This window comes from Molothrus ater, chromosome 6 (genome assembly GCF_012460135.2).
Source record: "Molothrus ater isolate BHLD 08-10-18 breed brown headed cowbird chromosome 6, BPBGC_Mater_1.1, whole genome shotgun sequence".
NCBI lineage: Eukaryota > Metazoa > Chordata > Aves > Passeriformes > Icteridae > Molothrus > Molothrus ater.
The window spans coordinates 30,585,792-30,598,234 of record NC_050483.2 but is presented as its reverse complement, the minus strand read 5'-3'; the positions used below and the strand labels follow the sequence as shown (position 1 = coordinate 30,598,234).

Sequence of the window (12,443 nt, the reverse complement as noted above, 5' to 3'; positions counted from 1 at the left end):
ATTAAAAGTATGTAATATGGTTTTCTAGTCCATTATAAGGACTTCTATTTTGAATAATGTTTATTCTTTAACATTCTGTGGGTCTTTTTTTATTCTCTTCCTGTAACAGGGAATGATCCACAGAGACTTGAAACCTGTGAACATTTTTTTAGATTCAGATGATCATGTGAAAATTGGTGATTTTGGTTTAGCTACAGATTATCCAGCAAATGCAGTAAGTATAGCTTAAAGTGAATGAAAAAACTCTTGAATTTGGTTTTTGAATTTGAAAAAAAAAAACCAAAAAAATGTAAGTTAAATGACCACAATGTTTATATATTGAGAATGCTATAAATTTCTTTTAAATTTCTACGGTTCTAGAATTAAACCATGCACTGCCAACCCAAATGACAGAGCAGCCAACAGAAGTATTTCACGTGTCATTTACAATATGACTGTTTTGCTGGTTTCAGGTGGTCTCTAAACAAGAGGAAAATCTCTCGGATGGTTCTGCTGTGTCTGACCCATCAGGTTAGTTTACACTGCAACTTGTTATAAATTATTTTAAGCAAGCATTTATATTCTGTGGTCTTGTATAGGCTGTTAAAATTTCCATTTGTTCTTTGAAAATAGAATTTCTCTTTATTAAGAGATATAACCCAAGTTGGGTAGCTATATTGTAATCTGGCAGTTTTGCCTCTTATCTAAGAATCAATTAGCTTCCTCTGCTAGCCTTCTGCCTTAGATCAATGCTTTCCTCATGGTGAGCTATAGAGAGAGCCTGTATATCTGTTCCATCTGCACTTGTGTTCTCTTGCCTGTATAGGAAAATTTCAAGACTTCAGTGTCCTTGGTTGATTGGTTTGATTTTAGCTAGAGTCTGAATATGGTATTTTGAGGGAACTTTAGTACATGGTATGTTTAAAGACAAATGTAACGGCAGTGAAATTTAGTTGTAACATTTGTGTACTGACCTACTACAAGTCTGTAAAGCAATAGATAGGTTTAGTTACTACAGATAGACACGGGTACTTGACCTGTGAGGGTAAGAACTGTCTGTTTGTCAAAGTATTCTCAGCTTGGTCTCTCTCAGTAAGGACTGCACTCCCACCTAGAGAACATGAACGAGCTTTTTCTTGATATGGATGCTGCATTTCTTTCTGACTTTCTTGAAACTGGTGCTCTCATCTTTTGCCACCTAGGTAACTTGACAGGGATGGTTGGCACCGCGCTGTATGTCAGCCCAGAGGTCCAAGGAAGCACTAAATCTACATACAATCAGGTATGATTGGAGTAGACTTAATGAAAAGGTAGCAAGGAATCTAAGATGTAGCAGGTATGATTTGGGTCATTCCTCCTTGACAAGATGAATTCAGTGTGGAACAGCATGTCATTGACTCCTGTGCTAATCAGGGGAATTAAACATTCCTTCAAGAGGAAATCAAGGATAGAACGATTTGGGCAAGTCAATTGTTCTGCCTGTGCTTGATTATGACAAGATGCAAGCAACTTCAAATTGAAAGCATGTAATGATAGAGGACCTCTGTAACTGAATAGGATAGAAATCTTACCTTTTATATAGTATACATTATATTACCTTTAGTTAAGGTAATATAGTGTAAACTGCTGTTCTGGATTTCTAGACTGTGATTGTGGGAGGTGAGGGTATATTTTTTCCATCAAAGAGAATCCTGTTTATATGCAGAGACAAAGCAAGGAAATGTTTTCAAAGTGGGAGTCATAGAATTATAGAATGGTTTAGGTTGAAAGGGACCCCAAAGCTTATCCAGTTCCAACACCCTGCCATGGGCAGGGACACCTTCCTCTAGACCAGGTTGCTTCAAGCCCCATCCAACCTGGCCTTGACCACTTCCAGAAATGGGGCATCCACAACTTCTCTGAGCAACCTGTTCCACCCTCACAGTAAAGATTTTTTTCCTAATATTCAGTCTAAACCTATCCTCTTTCATTTTAAAGCCATTATCCCTTGGCCTGTCACTCAGTGAGAGGGACTTGTAAAAAGTCCCTCTCTGGCATTCTTGTAGTTCCCTTGAGGTACTGAAAGGCTGATCTAAGGTCTCCATGGAGCCTTCTCTCCAGGCTAAGCAATTCCAATTCTCTCAGCCTTTCCTCATGAGAGTGGTGCTCTGTTCCTTTAATCATCTTTGTGGCCCTCTCTGGACTTGTTCCATGTACTTGCTCTACCAGATCTATGTTCTCCTTATGTTGGGGGCCCAGAGCTGGATGCAGCACTCCAGGTGGGATAGCATGAGAGTGGAGTAGATTGAGAGAATCACCTCCTTAAGCTTGTTGATCACACTGCTTTTGATGCAGCACAGGATGTTTTTGCTTTTTGGGCTGTGAGTGTACTGACAGATCATGTTGAGAGTCCTGTCAGCCAACATCCTCATGTTCTTCTCATGGCTCCTCCTCTCAATCCATTCTCTGCCCAGCCTGTATTTGTGCTTGGGATTACCCCAACCCATGTGCAGGACCTTGCACTTGGCCTTGTTGATCTTCATGAGGTTCACCCAGACCCACCTCTCCAGCCTGTCAAGATCCCTTTTGATGGCATCCCTTCCCTCCAGCGTGTCACCTGCACCACACAGCTCAGTGTCACCAGCAAACTTGCTGAGGCTGCTCTCAGTCCCACTGTCCATGTCACCAACAAAGATGTTAAACAATGCCAGTCCCACTGCCTAACCCTGAGGAACATCTGCTCCTCACTTTGCTGTTAAGCTGCTGACCACAACTCGAGTGCAACCATCATTTATTCATAGCAGTGCTGTGATGATAGAAGGCTTTAAAGTCTACCAAATCTTAATGGATTGTGTCTTCTAACAAAAAAGCTTTAAAAATGCATAATAATAAAAACACACAAAAAGACAGAAAAACACACAAAAACACAGAAAAAAAACCAGCCTTCTCTCCAGCTTTCAATTTAACCTAAACGTTTGTTGGGATTTTTTTGCTCTGCTATTTTTGTCTTCAGAGAATTGATAGGTACTACATACAAGTTTTCATTTTTTTCTTCTTTAGAAAGTGGACCTGTTCAGCCTAGGTATAATTTTCTTTGAAATGTGTTATCATCCTATGAATACTGCATCAGAAAGGATCTTTGTTCTTAGTCAGCTAAGGCTGGTAAGTACACAGCTATGAAATACGCTAATTCTATGCATCAAATAATTTGTTAAGAGAAGCAAAAAGATGCAAAATATAGCAAAAAAATGTTGCCACAGGGAGTGCTCAAAAACAAGGTTTGTAAAACATATAATGAAAAGTGAAGAATACAATTGGAGCTGGTGCACTGACATTCCTTTAATGCACTGTGGATTCTGATGGTAATGCCATCAGTCTGTGTTCTGTCTGTGAAATTAATTATTACTTGTCAGATAAAGGAATCATCTCTTCAGTATACTTAGGTTTAGGCCTGGTGAGCCTTTCTCAGGAATAAGTTGCTATTTGTAGTTGGTAAATGCTTGTGGTTATGGGTTGTACTTTCATTGTACAAAACATCAGAGCTTTCATCCTCCTTTTAGCTCCTCAAATAAATTTAATTTGCCATGTGGGGATTGGTTTGTTTGTTTGATTGGGGTTTTTTTTTTTTTCATGGGCAATGGAAATGCTTTATTTATCTGTTTAATATGTAGAACTTAAAAGTAAGACTAATCTGAGCAATCTGGACTGCTTGTTAAAATTCAAATGTGGATTTTGGTTTCTGTTTTGTTAGCCTGCAATTGTATTTCCTAAGGACTTTGATGAAGTCAAGCATGCAAAGCAGGTAATTTTGAATATATTTTAACTATTAGGTATTCCTTCTCAGAAAACATTGGTTATAATTTTTGCCCCTTAATTTCCCGCTTAATTCCCCACCTAGTATTCTCTGCCAAGTTCTTATTACATGATATTAGAACAAAGTAAGGAAATTAAACCTCAAAAGAATTGTTGACATAGAAATATATTTACCTACAGAATTCTCTGAGCACAGTCATGAACAAATTTAGAGTTCACTGGCACATCTTAAAGCTCTGGGAGACAATTTTAACTTTTTATGCTCAGAGAAATGGCAGCTCAATTGTTTAACTTTTTATTTAAACTTTTTGAAAGAAATGTGTCACACAACAGAAGGAGATGTGCAAAAGCTCAATTGGCTGCTCCAAGCTTGACAGAGCTGCCAAGAGCTGTTCTGGAGGCCTCCATGGCAGAGTAATGAAGTGATAAGGAGCGGTGTAATCTTTTCTGGACCATCTAGGTGGCTTTATCCTTGTGCTAATCAACTCTTTTGTTGACCATTAGTATTAACTTAGTGTGTTATGCTTTTAAAACACAATCTGCATGTTACTAGTACCATAAAACATATCCATTTTGTACATTTTGCTGGAATATGCCAGGGAGATTCCTCCTACTCTGACACTTGTGCCTTTCAAATCTTTGATTTCATGCATGCAGTTCTGCTTTTTCTCTTAACTTCATGCATGCAATTCTGCTTTTCCTCTTAACTTTCTCTTAATTTTGTTGATAAAGAGATGCGAGTTAGCATACCATGGAACATCAAAGGAAAAGGATACTGCATATTTTGTCATCCCAGGAGACACATTTCTAATATGTTGTGTGGTTTAGTAAATTTTTTCAGATGATAATAAAAGATACTAATAATTTAGTAAGCAAATAATGTCCATGCCAAAGATTCAGATTCTGCTGGCTTTTCCCCTGTAGAGTCCTAGAGTTTGTTATCAAATTGATATAACTACCAAGTTTGTTGCAAATACTGTTACCTTGCAAAATGTTTCTAATCTGTAAAATTTTGATTTAATTTGTAGAGATTGGTTATTACGTGGCTCCTGAACCATGATCCTGCAGCACGACCAACTGCTGTGGAGCTGTTAAAAAGTGAACATCTTCCACCACCCCAAATGGAAGAGTCTGAACTCCATGAAGTCCTCCACCACACCTTAGCAAACGTGGATGGCAAGGCCTACCGGACCATGATGAGTCAGATATTTGCACAGAGAATATCTCCAGCAATAGACTATACTTATGACAGTGATATGCTGAAGGTTTGTAGGTGTTCAGGGGAGGTGTGGGTTTGGCTTTTCCCTGTGTTGAATTTTTTTAAAATATGCTTATATGGATAAGCATTTCTGTAGCATTTCTGAGTGCATTGCATTATCTCAATGCAATTCACTGTGCATTTCTGAGTGAATTGCATTATCTCAAGATTCACCTTTACATTGGTTCCCACTTAAAACTACAGTCTTTACTGTGTGGGTTACAATAGCTGCTTCCCATTTGAGCCTTACATTCATTCTTCAGTGAAGAAACCAGCAGTGTTTGTTTGTAGCAGCTAGAGCTTTAAGCTTATGTCCAGATGATTACTTTCTTTACTCTGAATTCCTGTCAAATTATTGGTTGACTGGTTGTCAGCAGAAAGTGTTGACCCTGGATGCTTTCTAATTGATTTGATTTTTCTTAGTTTATCAGCTCTTGAATCTTTCTAAATCTAAAGAAATTAAAGGTAACACAGTACAATTATGCTACATATAGCTTTAGTTATTTTTTATTCTGTAAGCATTGCAGTTTTTTGTAGTGGGATGAGATAGCAGAATGTTTATTGCCTGTATTACATGGAATGATTGCCTACATGGAATGTTCATCACGTGTGAATTATATATGTACTTTTTATTTGTGATGGTTTCAGGGTAGTTTTTCTATTTGGGCAGCCAAGATACAGCAGCATGTATGTGACATTGTCAGCCGGATATTTAAAAGACACGGTGGGTGTGTTTACAAAAGTCATTCATTTCCTTTCTTGTGATTGAATGGATTTAAAAGAATGGAATGGATTTAAGAGAATGGAATGGATTTACTTCTGTAAGAGAAATCAGAAAACATGTTCAGTAGTTGATCATTTGACGTTTCTATGTTTTCTTCTGTTATTTTGTCATTCCAGTAATAGCTACTAATATAAAATCTGAATTATTTACATTTCCTACAGAAAGAAGAGTGAAAGTCTTAATTATATTTTTGAATTTACATGGTTGTTCTGATAAATCTGTATGAAGTTTTAGAGGCACAGCCTGTTACACAAAATTTGGATCTGAATGCAAAGGCTAGCTCTGTAGTGGGAGATCAGGCATCCATGGAGCACAGTAACCTCTTTTGAGCAGCCAGAATGGGAAGAGCATAAGGGAGAGTATGGAAACAAAGCAAGCATGTAGGGGTACTTCCAGTGATGTATTCTTGGAAGTGCTTTGCTGTTCAGGAACTTCCTGAGCTGAAGCTGATGCCATGATATTTAATAGTCTCTCATTTTCCTTTCCAGGAATCTATCCAGTCATTAATAATAGCATTCGCTTAAAATTATTTTTTGAGAAGGAAATTTATACAGCCACTGTCTCACTTGGAATGTTATAAATTGTGTTGTCTTACAGGTGTTCATGATACTATTTTATATAAAAATACTGAATTTTGAAATGGAAACTTTGCATTTTCCAAGTAAATCATAATCTGATTAAGCATGATCAAAATTTGGCAATACAAAAGAGTGAGAAGCTGCGAAATACAAAGTCAAGGATGGGTTTACCTCTCCCATTGCTCCTTAAAGCTTGACAGATTTGGGAAATTTTAAGGACTGAAATGTTTTCATGCTTTTGGAAAAAAATGGGGATTGGATATTTATTTCTTTCCATTAGATTGTGTCTGACATCTGTAATGGCTAGAAGAAATTCTTTCTATCTGGGGCACTTCTTTTCTCGTTTAAAAGTTAATGTTGAGTTAAAATCTAATTGAGTTAATCTTAAATAAATTTTCTAGTGATTCTCAATCAAATATTAAAACAGAAAACAATTTTTCAGTAATAAGTGGTATTATTAATATTTAGGTTTCAGTGAAGATTGGATTCATGCAGATAGATGGTTGCAAAATGTAGCCAGGAAAAGAAAGGTATTCATGAGGTTTTAAAAATGAAACACAAACACTTCTAGTATGTTTTTGAGACAGAGGATGCAACATGTCTGAACAAAATTTGTTCTATATTGAAATGTCTCTAGACCAAAGCAGTAATTGTTACTGGTAACTGCAGAGTTTCTCATCTGTTTCATTTGCCTGCTTTTGTGAAAGGTGGTGTTTAAAGAGGGAGGGCAAGGTAAAGATTCTGCTGGGCTGTGGAATTGGCAGTTCTCTCTTCTGTGGCCTCTCTGCCAGAAGCATGCAGCATAGGCATGAAACAAAATTTTACATTCTTTCTTTAAATATAGAAGAGGAAAGTCCATTAAGGACATTTAATGTAATTTTTTCACTTATGGATTGACATAATTATGCCCTGCAAGGGTGTTCATGAACTTGTAAAAAGCAGGTGTTCTTCTGAAATGAGAGATAATAGTGTTTTCTGGTTTTGTGCAGGAGCCATCAAGCTGCATACTCCACTGCTGATGCCCAGGAATAAGAAACTATATGAACATAATGAAGCTTCATATTTCATGGATCACAGTGGGATGCTGGTAATGCTTCCTTATGACCTCAGAGTAAGTAGCATCATCTCTGCAGCCAAAGCTTCAGAGGGTTTGGAGGGTGCTGTGGTAGAATTTGGTTTAAGCTTACATTTCTTTTGGCTGCTGAAGTAGTGTATCTTTCAATGTCTGTTCTTGTTCTCCTGGGTTCTGTACTCCTCCTCTTGACAGCTGGAGCCCTGACCACATTTTGAAGAAATAGCGTTTGTTTGTTTGTTTTTTTAACATAGGTGAAAATAATGTTTTCATTTAAAACTTGCAGCAGAATGGTTAGATTAATACTACTTGGCTATGTCAGGTGTTTTAGGCATTATATTACACTTGGGAGAGTACAAGTGTAACTAACTACACAGTATAATTCATCTCTAGTTGCAGAGCTCAGTCAAACCAACTGTGTGGTTTCAACAGTTTTCATGTATTTTGTTTTTCAGATTCCTTTTGCAAGATTTGTAGCTAGAAATAACATATCAAACTTGAAAAGGTAAGAGATGTAGGGGTGACACTTTGCACTGACTTTGACAGTGACTTCTGAAGAGGCTGATTGATTGTTCAATGTTTCCTTTAGATACTGTATAGAGCGAGTTTTCAGACCTCGGAAGTTAGACCGCTGTCATCCCAAAGAACTCCTAGAATGTGCATTTGACATCATTACATCTACTGGAAATAGCTTTTTGCCTATAGCAGAAACAATTTATGCAATTTCAGAAATCATTCAAGAATTTTCAGTGCTACAGGTAGATTCTCTATAATCAGCCCCTTTCCTCTCTTTTCCACCCAAAATTTTAATTTAACTCAATAATAAGTTTGATGTGTTGTAAAAGGATACTTCCCTTAAGCTGTACAGAACTATTTTCACATTTAATCTATAGTCACTTATAGAACACTGTCATAAAAGATGTGTTTCCTAGGTAAACTTAAAATGAAGCATAGGTTTATGTGCAAAGGAAAGAACTGAATCCTTTATGGTACCATTGAAATAATGTCTTTCTTCTGTCAGACAAGTGATTACTGTAGAATGGGACAAGACTTGCCATTCTTTAGTTAAAGATGAAAGGTAAGGTAGTGAAAGAAATGGTTTGAAGTTAATTATTATTATTAAATGTATAGGAAGCCTCTTTGTTTTGTGGGGGTTGGGTTTTTTTTTAAGAAAACAGAATGCAGGTAAAACTTGGCTTTTTCATTCTTTCTCCTTTTCTTTATTTATGCTTTGCTAGGAAAGAAATTACAGTATTTATCTGAACCACACTGCCTTACTGAAAGCTATACTTTTGCACTGTGGGATACCAGAGGACAAACTCAATCAAGTCTACATCATTCTCTATGATGCTGTGGTAAGGCATTAGTTATTAACCTATCCTCTGTAATCATCTCTGTAGAATATTCTGTTTTGTGGGGCTATCACTAAAAATGAATAACAGCCCATTGCCAGCCTAACCAGGAGTGTACTCTAGATACATAAAAAGGTTGGCTTTGGGCTGTAAATGTTGATTAATTACTTTCTTGTTACTTCTGGATTGGGATGGTTTAAGATGATTCTTGAATGTGTATTAATGAGGGAATTATTCACCTGTCTAATCAAGAATTGACAGGCTAGTCAATAAAAACATTTAAAAATTAAATTTAAAATGTATTTTAATAGGTCTTTTATAAGCACAGAATATAAGTGAAATTAATTTGAATAATTACAATAATGCATTAAACACAATCAAATGTTGATTTAATCTGTTTTTCTTGTAGACTGAAAAGCTAACTAAAAGAGAAGTAGAAGCCAAGTTCTGTAATCTTTCTCTCACATCATCTAGTGTAAGTGATCTTAATTCAGTGCTAATTTCCCTGTAATTTGCCATAAGTCAGTAATATTTTATTTTCTTTGTAATTTAATCAACCAGAGGAAGAAAAATAACCTGTTACATGTGCTGTTCAGGTCAATCCCTTTGCAATTGGTCTGACTTTGTTCTCTGTTCTCTCTGAAAGTCAGTATTGCAGCTTGTTCTCTAAACATGTGGAAAGTAGTAAAGGGTAAATGGAATACTACAGAGAAGTATTTAATAAAGAAAACTGAGAGGAACTTTTAAAAAAACTTCTCTGCAAACGTTGAATGTGCGTAGAGTTGAAGGTAACTTCTGGGTAGTCGGAGACTTGTGTCTTCCTATTGCTTTCCTCAACTCCACTATGTAAAAACAGCCTGCTAGCCAAAACAAACAAAAAAGGCACATGTCTTACTCCCACAATTAGAAAGTCAGATATTTTTCTTGTTTTCAGATGGGACCTATTATGAATGTTGTATGTGTTGCTATGTATGCTTATAATTTTATTTTTTTGTTTTTAGCTTTCTCGACTCTATAAGTTCATTGAGCAGAAGGGAGAAGCAAGTAATGTATTTCCCTTTCTAAACACAATGATAAAACAAAAGCCAAGTGTCACTCAGCTGTTGAAGCATGGCATGAAGGATTTAGAGGAAATCATTGGTCTGTTAAAGCAACTGGGAATAAAACTTCAGGTTTGTAAAATGCTCTGCTAATAAATTAATGGATTTACAGGGCTGCTGTGCATTGTAATATGCCAAGAAATAAAGATATTTTAGAACAGAAAAAGCACGTGCAAGTGTCTTGATGGCAAATAATACTGAATTGATACTTCTTCCTTTTTTCCCCCTTTTTTTTTTTTCTTTATTAAAGATGCATTTTAAAAATAAGACCTCTTCTAGTCAGAAGGCTCTGGCTTAACTTATCTAATGACACTCAAACTTTTTTCCTTTCTCCACCCAAGACTGAAGGCATTACTTAGAGCATAAAAGAGGGGATTTAATAAATTTTGAAACAAACTGTAAATATTTTAAAAAGACAGAAATCTAATGACTACTAAAGACCTCCACCTTCCTTGAAGCTTGCTGTTTGGGTTTTGTGCTACAGGTTTCTTGAGATGCTGTAAGAATAAAGCACCTTTAATTTCCTTATTTTTCACTGTATTTTAAATTTTTGGAGATAAGGAATGTTTCCATAGATCTTCCTTATGTGAAAGCAATGTTTTAAATCCATGCTGCTAACAGGAAATTAAATATATATGTGCACATATTTGTTTTTATTTTACAGATCTCTATAAATCTGGGACTAGTTTACAAAATACAGCAGCACAATGGTATTATCTTTCAGTTTATAGCATACATCAAAAGAAGACAAAGAACTGTGCCTGAAATTCTTGCTGCAGGAGGCAGATATGATCATCTGGTATGTGCTTATCTCTTCTAGTATATTTTGATTTTTTTAACCCATTTTGCCAAGATAACTAACTGGTCTTCCATTCTGTCTTTTTCTTGTCTTGAGATTCCACAGTTTAGAGGGCCACAGACAGTAGGACCAGTTCCTTCAGCTGTTGGAGTCAGCATAGCTATAGATAAAATAACTGCTGCTGTTTCCAGTGTGGAGGATTCTGTAAGTCTTTTTTGGGAAGTGGGGAATTTGCTTACTTCCGACAGTTCAATAACCTAATTGTAGCTAGAGATGGACAAAAAATAAGATGTTCAGATATGTTCCAAAATAATACTGTACTGAAATAGAAGGCAGACATCAAGATGACCTGTGTTCTTTTGTGTTTCTCTACATAGAACTATTTATTAAATGAGAATTAAGGGAAGACAGGATCTTCAGGCTTACACCATTTTATTTTTAATTTAATGGGATGTTTTTCTCAGACTGTGTATTCTTTCAGATGGAAGAGTACAACTGTAGATATTTAGTGTTATTTTTCCCCTACTACTTCTCCCTTTATCGAAGTATAGAAGTTAGAGATGGAAAGAAACTTTAAGAATATTGACTACTTTGTACAGTGTCACATATAATCACTTGGTTGTGAAATGTGTATTTTATTCTCTTTTCTCTATAAGAATAAATTAACCTTGGCAAGGATAGTGGGAAGGAAGGAACAGAGTAGGCAGGGATACTTGGCAGGTTAGTCTATGGAGGTGCTTTGCATCGAAGATTGAGCTTCAGGGAATTTCAGACAGACTTAGGTGGCTTGTAGCTCTCAATACAGGTGGATCTAATCCCTTTTTTGCTTTTTAGGGTGATGCATTTTGGCAAATGTTGGAATATTTGTCCATCTTTGTAACCTTAGGTGGAAGGTGGTCTTGTGACTAATATTGTCTCCTTGATTTTACTTTCCCTTCAGGTTTCTGTCAGCTCGTGTGACCTGCTGGTTGTAAGTGTTGGTCAGATGTCAATGGGTAGAGCTATCAACATTGTTCAGAAATTCTGGACTGCAGGAATTCCAGCTGAAATAATGTATGACTGGTCCCAGGTAGAATTTTTTATCTCCATGTGTTAACTGTATTATTGTTCTCCAATTTAGTGCAGACTGAAACCATACTTTTTTGGGGTATTTTTCTGTTTTTATTGAGGTGGAGGCTCATAATACTGAGCATGTAGGGTGCTATTCAGATACAGTAATGTCAAGAAAGTCTCAATGCTTTGCAGCATTCCTCCAGAGTATTTAAAAGTGTGAAGAAGGATCCCTCCTATTAATAAATTTAATACTTAATAGGGGGTACATCAAGAACAGAACAGTAGCATCAACTTTTAAATAGCCAGATGGCCAAAGACACTCAGGTACAGAGGGAATATTGACATTATTTTACTGTTAGAAATACAGTTTAGCAAACTGAGCTACTAGATGGGTCCCCATGTAGTCCTTGAAGAGATGTGTAGTAGGAGGGGAAGAGAGAGTGGCAAGCTGAGCTGGGCCCATTTATGTCCAGCTGAAAGCAAACAGAGCTGTAGCCAGCACTGCTTCACTGGAATGTAGTGAGCTACATGGCAACACTGAAGTCCCTTTTAGAGGTGGTGGCACTTACTTAAGGATTATGAGTCTGCTTCACCTTCAAGTGTCCCAGTTTGTGACTAACAAGAGAGAGACTGCAGTTGCCCATTGCACATCATGTGCTGCAGGGCAGGAAGCTTT

General features: G+C 36.7%; 1 protein-coding gene across 1 annotated transcript in view; it reads left to right on the top strand.

Moving 5' to 3' along the window:
• EIF2AK4 (eukaryotic translation initiation factor 2 alpha kinase 4) overlaps nucleotides 1-12,443 on the top strand; it is a 38,655-nt gene that overhangs the window by 15,223 nt on the left and 10,989 nt on the right. The window contains exons 16-31 of the mRNA XM_036383879.2: nucleotides 110-214; nucleotides 453-510; nucleotides 1,182-1,261; nucleotides 3,019-3,120; nucleotides 3,710-3,760; nucleotides 4,800-5,036; nucleotides 5,678-5,753; nucleotides 7,381-7,502; nucleotides 7,919-7,968; nucleotides 8,053-8,221; nucleotides 8,702-8,818; nucleotides 9,225-9,290; nucleotides 9,817-9,987; nucleotides 10,580-10,714; nucleotides 10,811-10,918; nucleotides 11,655-11,783. Of these exons, the coding sequence (XP_036239772.1) occupies nucleotides 110-214; nucleotides 453-510; nucleotides 1,182-1,261; nucleotides 3,019-3,120; nucleotides 3,710-3,760; nucleotides 4,800-5,036; nucleotides 5,678-5,753; nucleotides 7,381-7,502; nucleotides 7,919-7,968; nucleotides 8,053-8,221; nucleotides 8,702-8,818; nucleotides 9,225-9,290; nucleotides 9,817-9,987; nucleotides 10,580-10,714; nucleotides 10,811-10,918; nucleotides 11,655-11,783 (1,776 nt within the window). The remainder of the gene's footprint in view (nucleotides 1-109; nucleotides 215-452; nucleotides 511-1,181; nucleotides 1,262-3,018; nucleotides 3,121-3,709; nucleotides 3,761-4,799; nucleotides 5,037-5,677; nucleotides 5,754-7,380; nucleotides 7,503-7,918; nucleotides 7,969-8,052; nucleotides 8,222-8,701; nucleotides 8,819-9,224; nucleotides 9,291-9,816; nucleotides 9,988-10,579; nucleotides 10,715-10,810; nucleotides 10,919-11,654; nucleotides 11,784-12,443) is intronic.